Source organism: Miniopterus schreibersii (assembly GCF_964146895.1).
Source record: "Miniopterus schreibersii genome assembly, chromosome: 14".
Lineage (NCBI taxonomy): Eukaryota > Metazoa > Chordata > Mammalia > Chiroptera > Miniopteridae > Miniopterus > Miniopterus schreibersii.
Genome location: NC_138114.1, coordinates 40944716 through 40960036, shown reverse-complemented (window position 1 = coordinate 40960036; position 15321 = coordinate 40944716). Strand labels below are relative to the sequence as shown.

The window sequence follows — 15321 nt, the reverse complement described above, 5'->3', positions numbered from 1 at the left end:
TCTAGAGGGCCCATCCCCACACCAATGCCTGACCCCTGCCAGCCAGCATTGTGGGGAAAGGAGTCTCTGAAGTAAATTTCTGAAGAAAAAGTCTAAAAACCAGAATGTAGAGGGAGGAAACCTGGCCCCCAGGCCTGAGGGAGTTGGGGGTAAGAGGCGAGGCAGGGAGTGGGACTGCGCCATTATGTTTATTAGAAGTTGGATTTCGATGTGTGCTCTAGACAGATTACAGAATAAATACCTGCGCCTTGAGAACAGGAAGTCCACAATTCATACAAAGTGCTCACTACAGGAAGTTGCTGTGTCAAAATCCAGGCAAGGACCCAACTCAGGGCAGCCCCTCCTCCCCCGCTGACCTCAACAAGGGCTGTGCTATGGTTTTTTATTTAATTATTTTTTTTATTTCTCTTTATTATTATTAATATTATTATTATTTGCTTTTGCTGTGGTCACTATTATTGGCAAAGTTCCTTTTTCCCTTTCCTGGACATGGGGTTCCTGTCTGTAAGATTCCACTCTGAGGCTGAAGGTGCCAAAAGCTGTTTGAGAAGTGGCCTTTGAACTCCGTCTGGGAGGATGGTGAGAAGAAAGAAGCAGGAGAAATCATTCTTGGTTTTAAAAAAATTAAAAAACAAAAGCCCCACAATCTAAGGTCATTCCTTACTCAGTCAGTGATCAAACTGCCCAAAAGGAAAACAAGAGAAGCAGGCCAGTGGGCACTGGTCCTTCCTCCCAGGGCCAGGTGAGGAGGGTTGCCCTCCACCGAGGCTTTAGGGAAAGCTGAGGCTCCTTCCAGCCGTGGGGTGGGAAGGAGAAGGAGTGGAAGAAAAAAGGAGAGACAGAGAGAGAGCTCAGCGCCTTGAGGTAGACGCTTTTCCAACTTCCAGGGCCACCTGCGGCCCCAGCCCAGCCCAGCTCCCACTGTCACCTCCGCGTCCAGAGATTCATAATAAAAAAAAAATCAAAAACAAAGCCCAAAACAAAACAAAATCCAAAAGGACAAGACTTGGGGGAATGAAGGAGGAAGGGAGGGAGGACAGAAAGGTAGAAGGGCAGGTCTCTGGATGCATAATTCCCGAGCCACTGGGGGCTGGGGGGGAAGATTCCCCAGCACCCCGCCGCCCGCGTGGCGTTAGCTCGTCACGTAGTGTTTGGTGGACGGCTGCCCATACACCCTGTAGAAATCCTGGTGGCCAGGCTGCTGGGAGGCGTCGAGCCAGTCTCTGACCGCCAGGCCAGGAAGGGACTGGGGGACGGAGGGTGTGGGTGGGAGCGGGTGTGAGTACTCCTGCGAGGGCACTGTCCAGGGAAAGTGGCCGGAGCGGGGGTAGGGCTGGTGGCCGCCATGGTTGGCCACGGAAGAGCAGTAACAGTTGTCCACAGAACAGACGAGAATCTTGCGGCCGCCATACTGGGGGAGCATGGGCTGCTGGGCGGCGGAGCCATTGGGATACTGCGATGGGGGGAACACAGGACTTGAGTGCACTGGCTGGGCGCCACCTGGCAGGGCCACCAAGTGCTGTGTGGAGCTGCAGGGCCCCAGGGGCTGCCCTGACTGGCCCTCGCCGCTGGCTGTGCCTGCTGCCCCATACTGGCTGCCCACGGGGCCCGACGACGTCTCTAGGAAACTGGCCTCAGGGAAGGCCATTGAGTGCTTGCGCTTTTCCGCCCCAGAGCTGCTCACGCCACAAGGGTACAGGGGGACGCTTTGCAGGAAGGGCACCGGTGTGCTGAAGGGGCCTGTGGAGAGTTTGGGACAAAAGACACTGAAGTTCACATCCCAAACAACCATACCTCCTCTCCCCCTGGGGGCTTGCTCATCTATAGGACCAAGCACACTCCATCACCCATCACCTTGGTCAATGCTCACTACTCCATTAGCACACAGATACTATTCTTCTTCCCATTTTACAGCTGAAGAAACTGAGGCTCAGGGAGGTAATATGGCTTGCCCAAAGCTCCACAGCTAGAAGTGGCAAAGCCAGGACGTGAAGAAAGGTCCACCTAACTAGGCCAGGCTGCCTCTCAGAGGGAAGGCTCTGCCCAAAGGGCTCTCTCCCTTCCATTGAGGACCCCACCCTCACCTTCTAGCATCTTTCGCAGCTGCTTCTCCTTCTTGGCCACCTCGTTCAGGAAGAGCTTGGAGTTCAGGTGGCCGATCTTAGGGGGAGAGAGGCTGCTGCCCGTGCAGGTCTGGGTCCTGGGGGCAGTGGACGGGGCATCTGCTGTGAGGAGGTATCACCGGTGAGCCCGCCCTACCTCCCACCCGTGGGCCTGGCCCTCCCTGCCCTCCCAAGATGTGTTCCCCTGAGGGCCAATGACCATCTGCTCACCTGTCCATTAGGATTTTCACAGACTTGGTGTTCTAGGGAGAGAGAAAAGGTTTAGTCAGTGGAAAAGGCAGCATGAGAGAAGGGAAGACAAAAGCCACCCCATGCCCCTCTCCCCAGGCAGGGCTGACCTTGGCTACAGTGCGGCCGGGTAGTGGGGGGACAGTGGTGGTGTCTCCATTTTTAGAAGAGAGGCATAGCTAACATTTATTGAGCACTTACTATGTGACAGACAACACTGTAAGTGCTTCCTATATATCCACCATTTTATCCACACAACTACCCTAGGAGGAAGGTTCTGCAGGCACTCAATCCTCTATCTGAAATCTTTGGGACCAGATGAGTTTTGGAATGTGGAATTATTTGGATTTCAGAAGGGAAATACGGTACCTGTACCATATATTACATACCACTCCCAAAAGGCACCATAATCCAATACATCAATGTTTCTGTAGCAAAATGTTTGAATATTTATACCAGGTGAGATAAATAAGGACCATAAATTGCCAACATCAGTTCAGCTCAATTTCTGCTGCTAAATGAGTTGCCAGAATTTTCTTCTTTGAGTTTGCAGAGATTCTTAAAATTTGGAACTGAGGATTAAGGATAGATTTGTATTATCAACCTCATTTTACAGGTGAGGGAACTGAGGCATAGGGAACTTATATGACTTGCCCAAGATCACAAAGCTAGAAAGAACAGGGTGGCCCCAAAACCCTGTGAGCACACTGGCAGAGGAAATTGGCTGGGGAACAAAGAATTGCAGACTCCAGTTTAGGAATGCCCCTGGGTCCCACCATCCGGTCCTGGGCCCAGCCCACCTTCATGAAACTGACATCCTCTGTCTTGTCGAAAAGCAGCTGCAGGGAGCCCAGCAGCTTCTTGGCCTCCTGCATGCGCTCCCCAAGGTGCAGCGCCTGCGCTGCGTTCTCGCTGCAGAACTTGGCCTGGGCCTTGTCCAGAACCTCCACCGTCTGCCCCAGGTCCTCATCCAGCAGCTGGTGCAGCTTTTCATACTGCAGCCGCACTTCTTCCTTCAGTTGGCTCACCTTCTCCTGCAGGCCCCGGGGGCAAGAGTGGGCAGGCAGGTGAGCACTGGGGAATCTCTGGCTGCCACTTCTGTCCGTCTCACATTCTGGATGGTGTGGGACCCCAACCCCCAGGCTGCCCAGGGTTCCCGAGGGCAAGGTCTGACCTGCTGGTAGCACAGGGCTCTGTGCCAGCTACCCCTGGCACCAGTAGGGCTCATCCACTAACAGTTCACTGAATGACAGACCAAAGGGTTCTGGCACAGAGCCGACCACGCAACAGATCCTAGCCCAAGGCCCTGCACCCAAGCAGCCTCCACCCATACCATGAGCTTGGGCTTAGCTACCTCCACCAGGCGCTTGTCTGACTCGAGTTTGTACAGCTGGTCCTCAATGTCCTGCTCTCGCTCCTCCAGCCGGTCCTGCTGCTTCATCAGCATCTTCTGCAGGGACAGTTGAGGCAGGGGCATCAGAGGGGGCTGCAGCTCCACCCCTTACCAAGGATGGGTGAGCACCAACATCCCCTCTATAGAACAGACTCATCCTATAGATCCATTGACCCAGATGACCTAAAATTTCTGCCATTCAACCTCTTCTGGCCCTCATGCAATCCCAGGGGACTGGCTGGTGACAGCTGCCTGGCCAGCCTGTTCCCAGGAAAAAAAAGCCTGGAATAGCTTCTCACACATATCTAAACATGAGCTTTCTGAGGGCAGGGGCAGGCCAGTCTCTGTTCTAAGCACCTCCTCCCCCACCTCAGACAAACCTAATCATCCCAGTAATGCTATGAGATTTATTATTGCTCTGAGTACTATTATTATCCTCATTTCAGGGAAAAGGAAACCAGAGAGGTTAAGTAATTCATCCAAAGTACACAGCTAGGAAGCAGCAGAACTGGAATACAAACCTAGGTGATCTGGCAGTAGGGTCTGTTCTTATCCAACTTATGCTGCCTCTCTCTGGGAGCCCTATTTCAGGGATGAGCACCCTAAGGCACAGAGGTCAAACAACCTTACACTTGGGAGCATCAAGCCAGCCACCCCCACCCTTGACGCTGAGAACTAGATCTCTGAAGTCCTTGCCAGCTGCCTCAGCCCCTCAGTTGGACCCAGGTGGAAAGGAGACACTGGTTCTCTTAAGACCTGAGGCCAGTCTGCTGGAAGGTACTGGACCAAGCTGCTCATCTCAGCCCTTAATGTCCTATCTCTACAACCCCTAACCTCCCAGCCCTGCCCCTCCCAGCTGCTCCAACCATCCTGTCATCTCCCTCTTCAAACAGAGTCTTGCTCCTGCTCAAGAACCTTCAATGACTCTCTTCTTTCCAAATATTTTAGCATGGTAATGAAGGCTCTCTTAAGACCTGATAGTATCCTGTGCCCAACACTCTGCACATTTGAACTCCCTGCACCCCGTTGATGGTTTTCTGCAGTCCACAGTGCCTCTTCCCTCTCATTGTCTATCTTCAAGGCTCAACCTAAGGTCCTGCTCCTCTAGGAAACATTTCATGGCTACCATATTTAAGTGCTCGATAGCTGCATGGAGCTACTGGCTAATGTATTGAACATTAAAGATACAAAACATGCCATCATCCCAGAAAGATCTACAGGATACACTATCCTATATTTTGTCTCACCATGGTTTGATCTCCCTACAAAACTCAAGGCCTCTTGAAACGAGGGCTTTGCTGCTATCTTTTTCCACCTCCCTTCTGAGATAGGCCCCAGCACCCTATAATGCATAACATGTTTACTGAATAAACCCATGGGTTTTACACATAAAATAAGGTTTGCAAAGCAAACTGCATAGAGCCTAGCTCACTTACAGTGAGTGTCTACTCTACAAGGAATGATTCTTTTCCTTCCTCTGTGTGGGCCTCAGAGTGACTCTCAAGTTTGACCCCATGACTCCCACACCCAGCTGGCTTCCCAAGCTGCTACCAACCCCTTTCACACACACACACACACACACACACACACACACACACACACACGCACGCGTGTGCCCTGCCAACCCATTTTACATGTAGTAAGGAGTGCAGTGACCCCCTTTTGTGTTGGTGGCTAAACAAAACAGCAGGACCCTGAGAAGAGGAGGTCGTGGGCGTGAGGCTCTTAGCTAAGCTGGGGAAATCGCCCCCAACAACTTGATCTTTCAAGAACCCAGGGCAGGACCTCTAAGAACCAGCCCCAGGAGACCTTGCCTTGCCCCCAGTACCTTGCCCTTCCGGCAGGCTCCCACCCCAGTCCAACATGCTCAGGTATCTGTTGCCAACCTGAGATTCAGCACCTGTTTAGAAACACCCCCGGGGGGCAGGAATACAGGTAGGTAGTCATGGGTCCTCCCCAGCTGTGAAACTGCCCACAGCTATGTGAAGAGGGCAGGCAGCACCTCACAGCATTGACCAGATACATGCATACAACACACACACAGGCACACATTGCCACTGGGGCCTTGCTAATACCTCATACACAGTGTACCAGCTGTACATGTACTTGCATCCAACCCCATGCAGGTTGAAGGCTGGACCTCCTGAAGGCCCCGGACAATTGAGGGAGGCCTGCCATAAGGGCAAGGTGGCCAGGACACCCTCTCAGGACATTATGCCTTTTTAACTCCCCTGTAGCAACAGGCCCTCGGATTTTTTGATTTTTTTATTGTTAATCCTCACCCAAGGATATTTTTTCCATTGATTTTTAGAGAGAGTAGAAGGGCGGGGGGAGAAACATTGATGTGAGAGACACACATTGACTGGTTGCCTCCCACACACGCCCGGACAGACCGAATAGGGGATCCAACCAGCAACCCAGATATGTGCCCTTGACCAGGAAGAGAACCTGAGACCCCTTGGTGCGCGGGGCCCACACTCTAACCACTGAGCTACAGCAGCCAGGGCGACCCTCCGATTTTCACCTGCTGGATACCTTGTACCCACACTTGGGAGGACAGCCCCCTGCCCCCCGATGCACCTCAGACTTCAGGCCACTCTTGCTTTCTCAGTGCCCTGGATAGCTGAAAGCCCAGGTCCCATGCACCCATCCCCCATCTGTGCACCATGGACTCCCTGCTCAGACTCAACAGTATCCCATTAGGGGTGTACCTGGGGCTGAGTCCCAAATGAGGGGCAGGAAAGGGCAGCCCCAGGTGGGTTCCCAGCCCTGTTTCCCTCAGAGGATTGGAATGGGGCTGTTCACTCCAACCACCCAGACCAGTGTGAGGCCCCTCTCCTGCCCCCCTGAAGCCCCTTCAGGGAGTTAGTTCATGGCTGACCCCTCAGGGTAGAGCCAAGGGAGGCACCTCCTGTCCATCCTGGGGGGACTCAGCCCCTTCCCTCTTCTTCTAGGCTTTGCTCAGAGCCTTTCCTGGCAGCACTTCTACCCTGGAACCGTGCAGCATCTTCCCTTAGTTTCACCAGTCCCAGGTCCTGGATCCTGCCTACCCAGAACCCTCTGAGGTGGGAGCCCAGTCCAGGCCTAGCAAAGGCAGTGCCACACTCCCTAACAGGTGGCCAGGTTTTTCATTTTCCCTCCTCCAGCTCAGAGGCCCTTGGGCTCCTGTCTCTGCTGCAGGGGTAGGGGCCAGGGCCCATGCTGGCCAGCTCACCTTTGCAGGGATTGCCCTCCCTGGGGCCAGGTGATCTTAATCCTGCCACAGACAACACCTGGGAGATGCAGGGGGTTAGGAGGACTACTGCCACCTCAAGCGCTGGGAAATTAGGGGGATGGAGGAAAATATCCACTTGCTGCCCCTTCATCACCCCTCACCTCGGTTATACCAAATGACTGATTCAAGCTGCTGAGAAGCTAGAAGATGGGGAGCAGAGGAAGCAAGGCCTGGACTCCTCTCCACTACCAGCAGCCTCCTTTCCATCCCAACCCCAACCTCAGCAGCCCCCTGGCCCAGATGGGACCTGCTCACTCCTGTCCCTGTCCCTGAGGATCTAAGGCTTTCCATGGTCTGCTCCTGGGTCTGTGAGGGCAGAAGCATCAGGAAGGCTTGAGGGCACTTCATTCTCATTTCTCCAAGGCCTCAAAACATCCTGCTTCTCATACCTGTCACCCAGTGTTCTAGACTCTGCCTTGAGCTGCTCCCTCTGACGCCTCTCCCAACCTGGAGAGGGGGTAATCGTAAGCCCCTTACATTCCTGCCCTGGGAAAGCCGCATGTCCCTGTAGAGCCTGACTGGCCAGGCCCAGCTGGCATTTTTGGTGCCAGACTGGACTGGGCAGACGGGTGAGGCCGTGGGACTCTAGGCTGTATAAAAGTTAATAAATAATAACAAAACCCACAAGTCAACCTTGAAGAGAAGCAAGGTCAGGAGGAAACAGGGCCCCAGGGGCTGGGCCAGAGGCAGGCTAGAAGTTTTCAGACAAGGCCAGGGCTGGGTCCAGCAGCCCCTGTGGTGGGAGGGTGGGGGGCAGGAAGAGGGAGCTAAGCCACTCAGACCCCTGCCCAGATGACTCTAATGCCAGCTCCAGCTCAGGCTGCAACCACTGCTCCAGAGCTACCCTTTCCTAACCTCCTCCCCAGCTGCCCACCCCCGCAACACACTTAAGACCTCATCCCAGGAATACATTAGCCTCCTCTCTTCCTGGGCCACAGCGCTCTCCCCTTGCCTCAGAGCAGCTTCTGCCTGTCCTAGATGCCCTTTTCTGTGCCTCAGCTCCTGCTTGGCCTACCTTGTGAACCCCCAGGCTGGGGCAACCACAGACCCAGAGAGCAGAGGTTACAGGGCAGGAGCCAGGGCAAGGAGAGAGGCAGCACCTGGGAGGCAAGCCCCGGCAGACCCCAGAGAGGGTTTCCCAGCTGCAGAGTCAAATTAGCTTTTGCCATGCAGAGAGCAGCACTCTGGGGCAGCAGAACAAAGAGGAGAGAGAGAAAGCCCCCCTTTGTCTGGGTTTGAATGCCAGGCCAGCCGGGAAGGAAGGCTTTCCCAGAGCCAGGGGTGAGGCCAGCCCGGCCTGTCTGCTCAGTCCAGGGCAGAGGACAAGCCGGGTTCACCTTCGTCCTACGCCCACCCAGGCTGCCCCCAACACAGCACCGCAGGATCCATCCAGGCTGCTACCTCTGATACTGCCACAGGCAACAAGCTCACCCGAAGGTGAATCCCATCTTCCCCTTCCTTCCCCAGTTTCCACCCCACCAGGTGAGAAAGTCGCACAAGACTCACAACCACCAACCACAGCCTGAGCAGGCAGTCACACTAGCTCGGTCATGCTGATAGTCATGCGTGCACACTCAACTTCACCTCACAGGTGTGCAGCATGCTTGCTCTCTCTCTCTCTCTCTCTCTCTCTCTCACACACACACACACACACACACACACACACACACCTTTCTCACTTCACCTCACACCACACATACACAATTATATAACTACATAATTAAGCCAGTCACTCATATCATACCTTCTCAGAGATACACACATGAGGTACAAAAAATTCATCACATGTGAGTGAGATACACAACCAGACATGCTGGCTAGCATACACAACACACACCTGCAGACTGACATGGATGCACTGCCACCCAGAGCACAGGAGGCAGAGGAATCAATAGGGCGTGCATGATAGGCACCCTGCTGTGTCAGCAGTATCTTGGGGTGGAGGTGGGGGGCTGGGCCTCTGCCTGGGGCCCATGGAGGAAGACCAAACCAGGCCCCCTCTGTGCAGACTCCGGATGTCAAGGAAGGGGCAGTTATATGACCCTCACTTTGATACATACGGCCTCCCCACCCCAGCTCCCACCCTGCCATGGGAGTATGGTGGGGGAAGAGGCAGCGGTGGGCTCTGCACTGCCTGAGTGGGCTAGAATGTGAGCAGCAGGGTAAACTCATCCTGAGCAGCTGTAAACCCCCAACTGGCCCAAGCAGTGGGATCCCCTCCATAAAGATCATCTCAACTATAAACCTCTGAGAATGCAAGGGACATTTCCAGGCTTCTTCTAGGATCCTAGGAATGACACAGAGGCATAAAACTATGACCTGAAAACACACACACACACCTTGCATAGCCCCTCCCACACATAACTAGGCCTTATCTTGAGTCATCTTTCCATGCTGAAGGGGGTCATGAGACAGAGGTGCTCCCAGCTCATACCAGTCCCCTGTTGCTCAGATGAATCCCTAAACCTAGGAGCTGGAAGAGTGTTTGAACACCAAGGCTGCCAGGTCTGAGTGCATTTAAATGTCCTAATCTTAGCCCTTAGACTCACATATGCCCAAGCGTGAACATATTTAGGGTCTAGACATGTCCCAGAGAGTGGTCTCTGGGGCCCATGCAGTGGGCATCCAGGCCTCTGCAGTGTGTAGGCCACATTGCTCATCCAGGGCAATGTGGCCTACACACTGGCTTCCCAAGGGCAGGATGGTGCCACAGACTTCAGAGGCCTGACTCTGAGATCCCCTGCTAGTCCCTGCCACTGAATGGAGGCCCTGCTTGCCTTCCTGCTGGGCCCCTGGCTCATGCACATGTGAATGCTTTTGAGTAAGCAAGTAGGGGCCAACAGGGAGAGGTTGATCAGGGTTTTCTATTTCTAGCCAATAGGGCATTTCAGCAGCCGCCCCCTCCCCTCTCCCAGGAGGACAGAAGAGGAAGCACAAGCAGCAGAGCTACACTTTTAAGGCATGTGCCAGGCCTCCATGCTTCTGCTCCTGTATCTGGGAGAATTCTGTTGCCCTCATCCACGGTACCAGCAGAGGTCCTTTAGGACTGGCTTCCAAGGCAAAAGAGGCCCATGGAAAGGCCCCTCCCTCTGAAGCCCAGAGAGGATAGAGTGAAATGGGTTCTTCCATTCAGGTTCCCCAAAGCTCTCCCCTCCCCCAGGGTCGGCCCTCCTTCCTCCATATTCAATAAGTGAGTGGTGCTGGGCTATTGAAGGGTTTCCAACTTCAGTACCCTGGGGCACCAGAGAGAATCCTGAGGCCTAGAGTGGTGGAGTTGGAGGGGAATGAGACTCAGGCTGGGGGGCACAGATGCTGAGCAAACAGAACTACACATCTGGCCCTGATGCAACCCACTTCTAAGCCTGCACACACCAGGGACAGGAGCTCTCTCTCTCTCTCTCTCTTTCTCTCTCTCTCACACACACTCACACACACACACACAGACACAGCTGCTGACAAAGTTCAGGGCCTGATGGTGGGAACCCAAGGGTGCACTCTGCATGGATGTGCCACCCCTCCTGCACCCCAACTGCACAACCAGGAGACAGGTGCAACTGAGGGCAAGACAGAGTTTCGAAGACCCTAGCAAACACAGGCACACACTAGAGATACCCTCCTACTACCAAGTTAGGTACAATTACGTTTTCTTCCCCACCCAAATGAAAGACACCCCTAGCACTCAGACATAGCTAAGAGCAAAACCAAGGGCGCAGGCACATGCACTCATCACCCTGGTTGCCGCCCCCTCCTCTGTTCCTTTCAGCCACATCTCAGTCTTTCCCCTCCTCTCACTTTCCACTGCCAATCCCAGGACTGAGAACTGGACAGCCCCCTTTCTCCTGCCTCTGCCCTTTCCCAGCCTCCTCCCCCAAGCCCTTCCATCTTTATTAATAGCAGCAGCTTCCCAATACTGGGGAAAGTCTGGGCTCTGTCTGCCCTGGGGCTCATCTGCTTCCCCTAGGCTTCTGCCTTTTCTAACCCTAGTGGGGAGGGAGGGGGAAATGGCTCCTCTCTCCACCCCCCACACTTCCTTTAAGAAACCAGAGGCTGTGTACTGGCACAAAAACCCAGAGCTAGCCCATCGGATTGGAAACTAATTATACAGCAAATTTTATTTGTTGTCCCTGCCCTCAGCCAGTGGCAGCCCTCCTGCCTTTTGTTAGTTGTCTGTGTACGTTTTTTAATGGCTAAACAGTGACTCATTCTGACTGGTCCCTCCAAAGGAAACAGCCCCCGTCTAAAACCGTCCCTTGCTCACTGCTTCCTCATACCCAAGCTCCCCACTGGCTTCTACTAGCCTCCAGGGGCCCCCACCCAGAAACACTCTCAGTCCTACCAAAGCCCAACCTCACCCCCAGGTCCCAAGCTGGGGCTTCTGAAATGGCTCATACAGTCCCAGGCCAACCCCCTTCCTCTGGTATGACTCAACACTGAAAGTCAGGGGACCAGGGAGGGACCTAGGAGGAGCCCCCCTCCATGGAAGGGGACGGAAGTATTGCCTCAGTCCAGCTCCAAAGCCAGGCCCAGAGGCCTGAGGGGGAAGGCAGTTTTGACATTGGCCGCTGCTGCAGGGTGTATACAATGGGAGGGGATGTGGTTCCGTAATCACTCAGCCGGCAGCCCAGGGGAGCCAGCTGCCTGAAACCAGATTGTAAGGCGGCTCAACCTTAAACCCACAGGATTCTTTTTCCGTCTTCCACTTCCCCTCCCCAAATGTGGGAGGGCTGTGATATAGGGCTGGGCTGGGAGCAAAGGGCTCAGGGTGATGAAGACACATACTTTAAGGTTTGTTCATGCAGGAGCGTTCAACACACAGGCACACAGAGGGAGCGATTCTCACACATGGAGAGTGGCTGTCTGGAGTAATCCGAACGGTTGAGACACTGTCCGGTGATACGACTGGCTGTCCAGGCCTTGTCCACATAGATACCCGAGTTCTGCTCTCCCTCCGGAAGCTTCCCTCCACCCCCCAATGTGTTTCCAGTAGGGCTTGAAACTAACATGGCTGCTTTTGTTTACTTCCTCATTGGTATGCCAACATCATGGATCATGTCAGCCACAGCAGCGGCACCAGGACACTCATTACATAAACAGCAGCTGGAGATGCAGAACCTGGGTCACTGCCTTGGTGACTTCCTGTAGGGCCTACAGAAACAAGGCTGGGGGAGGGAGCTGTGCGGAAAAACGGAAAAGCAACACCCAAACTCTACCCCTGACAGCTCCACACCTCAGTTCTACAAATGACTCACAAGATGGGCTCTCTGAGCACAGGTGCAGGAATGTATTAAGTAACCATGGGGAACAGTTCTTCCTAGAACCTTGCCCCCAAACTTTCAGAGTATTAGAGTTTGGAAGGGGGCCTCTGGCCTGATGTCACAAAAGCCAGCCTGTCTAGATGGGTGGTCCCCAGGTAGTAGGGAGTGAGAATGTGTGTGTGTGTGTGTGTGTGTGTGTGTGTGTGTGTGTGTGTGTGTGTGTGTGTGTGTAGGGTACTTGCCCGGATCTCATTCCTCCGGATCTCCACGTCGCACACCGAGTGTCCCTGATGCGCACCGCTGTAGTAGCAGCAATACTGGCACACGGCCACCTGCTCGGCCTCGCAGTGGTAGAGGCGGTAGGCGTTGTGCTGCGGGCAGCTCCAGGCCCGCACGTCGTCCGCCTCCACCAGGAGGTGCCCGCGGGCGGTGGAGGGCTGCTGCAGGTGCGTCTGCACGTGGGACTGGCAGCAGGGCGCCTCGCAGCGCAGGCAGACCTTCTGTGCGGGCAGCGGGGGGCCGCGGCGGCAGAACACGCAGTGCAGCGCCGTGGGCGGTTTCTCCACGTGCAGGGCGTTGAACTTCTCCACGATGTTGGTGAGCTTCAGATTCTTCTCCAGGCCCGGCTTCTGGTTGTAGGCCTGGTTGCACTCCGGGCAGCGCACCAGGCCGCTGTCCTTGGCCCATGCCTCGCCGATGCATCCCCGGCAGAAGTTGTGTTTGCACGGCAATTGCACCGGCTCCACGAAGACATGCAGGCAGATGGGACAGATGAGTTCCTCCTCGAAGCAGTTCTTCCAATTCTCAGCCATGGCGGCTGCGGGGAGAGGGCCCGGGCAGGCCTTCCCTACTCCCCCACCCTGGGGGTCCGGCCGGTACCGCTGCAGGCCCACCGAGCCCCGAGCTCCGGCCCCAGGAGGCCCCGACAGTCGCTCAGTCACCAGCGCCTTCCGCGCGCCCGCCCCCCAGAGGGAGCCTTGGTCCTCACGTCGCGCGCGCAGCCGGTTGCGTCTTCTCCTCCTCCGGAGCGGCTAGCGGGAGGTGGCGGACTGCGCCAGGGCCGCAGCCGGGGCACCAGCCCTGGAGGGGAGCGCCGGAGTCCAAATTCCATATAAGAGGCCGCCTCCCCGTCTGTGCGGCTAGGGCAGCAACGGCCCGCGGCCTGCACTCGGCCCCGCAGCTGACATTGGGGCGCGCCCCACGGCAGACTGAGTCCGGGAACCGCACACTTCCTCTAGCGACGACGGCGGCGGCAATGGTGGCTCCCTCCCGGTTCGCCCGCCCCGCTCTTCCCTAGCCTCGTCCAGGGTCCGAGAGCCGGGGAAGCAAGTGCGGCCGTGCCAAGGGCTGCTAGATCCGGACAGGGCGGGCGAGGCGAGCCGGCGGTCCCCGGGCGGCGGCGCGGACGCCCCTCCGCTCGCCGGCCGTCTGCGGGTATGGGCTGCTGGGCGCAGGCGGGCCGACTCCGGGGCGCTGCGTGCGCGCAGGGGCAGTCATTCAGATGAAATTCCAGTCCCCGGCCAGAGACACCAGCCCGCCTCTGCCTTCCTCCTCCCTTCACAAATAGAAACGGAAGGGGGAGGGAGAGAAGTGGAAAAAAAAAAAGCCAACAAGAAAGGGAGGGAGGAGAAGCCCCGGCGGTGCTCCGGCCTGACCTCCTCGTCGCTACTTCAGCGCTCCCCCGAGGCCCGGCGCCGGGCGCCCCGGCCGCGGAAAGACCCCGCTCTCGGTCTCCGCGCTGGGCGGGCGCCTCGGCTCTGCCGAGGAAAACAAGGATTGATCAAACTAGAAAGGAATTTTTCTCAACTGCTAATGAACAGGAGGCTCGGCTCCCGTCCCTCCCCTCCCCCCGGCCCTCCCCCTTCGCCCCCCCACCCCCCCACTTTCTTTTCTTCTCGGCCTCTGCTCTGGTCTGGAAGGCTCCGGGCTGCGGTGCAGTCGGAGCCAGCCCGCGGCGGCGGGGCCGGGCCGAGCCTTCCGGGCCGGGCTGCCTCTCTCAGCACCCAGCCATCTTGGGCTCCTGCGGCCGCGGCCGCGGCGGCAGGGGGTCCGGGCGCGCTCACTCGAGGGTCCTGCAGCGTTTTCTATCTTTCTGTCTTTCTTTTTCCTTTTCCTTTTTTTTTTTTTTTTTCAAGGGGAGAGCTGGCGGCCTCCCTCAAATTAGGAGAGACAGAGGGGAGAAAATGCCAAGTCCCGATTTCTCTCCACCTCTGCTCCACCCACCCGGGTCCTTTCCAAAAAATAAAAAAAGATTAGAATTGGAAGAAGTCGGCAGAAAGGCGAGCGCCGGCGGGCCCCCGACTGCTGCCCAGGCGACGCGTCCGGGGCGGGCCTGCGCCAGTCGCTCCGACGGTGGGTCCGTTTGTCCGCCCACAGCTTCTCAACTGAGGGGAGGGCACTCCGGGCAGGGTCTCCGCAGCGGCTGTCGCCTCAGAGCTTTATCCTCAGATCAAAAAAAAAAGAAGAAAAAAAACCCAACTAACACTCTCATCACAGCCACCTTCAGCCATCTTGCGCGTATTATTATTTTAGGAATAATTTGTTTAATAAAAATAGCTGAATCTCTAACCCCCTCCCCCACATTCTGGGCTCCCCGCCCCCTTTAATAATAATCTCGATAATAAAAATGATTTGCGGGTCGGGCAGTCCGCGGCAGCCTTTTCCTGCCTCGGCTCGCTCGGGCTCCGGCTCTCCTTCCCCCAGGAAGGGGGCGCGGTGGGGGGATTCGCCGCTGGGGCTCGGGAAGGGGTGCGTCCCTGTTGCCCGCCAGTTGGCCTCCGCCTCCGCTGGGAGGAAAGGGCGCCCAGGCTGCTACCGCGCTGTAGCAAGGGGGGCAGGAGAGGGAGGGGCTCCGGCTCGCGGGACCGGCTTGAGGGGCGCCCAGGGGTCCCGGATCTTCCCACGACGGCGCGGCCTCGGAGTCGGCCTGCAGCGGGGGGGGCCAGATACAATGGGCTCCCTCCGCCGCAGAGTGCGGCTGGCAGGGTGGGGACGCTGGCGGGCAGGGGGCTGCGGTGAGCTGGACTCCTGAGCTAGGGCGGAGAGAGG

The 15321-nt window shown here is 56.2% G+C and overlaps 1 protein-coding gene across 1 annotated transcript; it reads right to left on the bottom strand.

Moving 5' to 3' along the window:
* Positions 1-420: 420 nt before the first annotated feature.
* On the bottom strand, positions 421-13740 carry TRIM8 (tripartite motif containing 8). The gene is made up of 6 exons (XM_081157576.1): positions 12516-13740; positions 3706-3801; positions 3152-3385; positions 2334-2365; positions 2085-2200; positions 421-1740 (listed from the first exon to the last, which is right to left on the bottom strand). The coding sequence occupies exons 1-6, from the start codon at positions 13083-13085 to the stop codon at positions 1133-1135; spliced, it is 1656 nt and encodes a 551-aa protein (XP_081013702.1). The 5' UTR covers positions 13086-13740; the 3' UTR covers positions 421-1132.
* Between the last annotated feature and the right edge of the window lie 1581 nt (positions 13741-15321).

Bases quoted from the DNA above. Each gene is read 5' to 3' on its own strand.
- TRIM8 (XM_081157576.1), bottom strand. From the start codon at position 13,085: ATGGCTGAGAATTGGAAGAACTGCTTCGAGGAGGAACTCATCTGTCCC. The intron at 3,386-3,705 runs GTAGCTAAGCCC...CGGGGCCTGCAG, and splicing joins CAGACAAGCGCCTGGTGGAG to GAGAAGGTGAGCCAACTGAA. The intron at 2,366-3,151 runs GTGGGCTGGGCC...CTCTCTCCCTAG, and splicing joins AGGATGTCAGTTTCATGAAG to AACACCAAGTCTGTGAAAAT.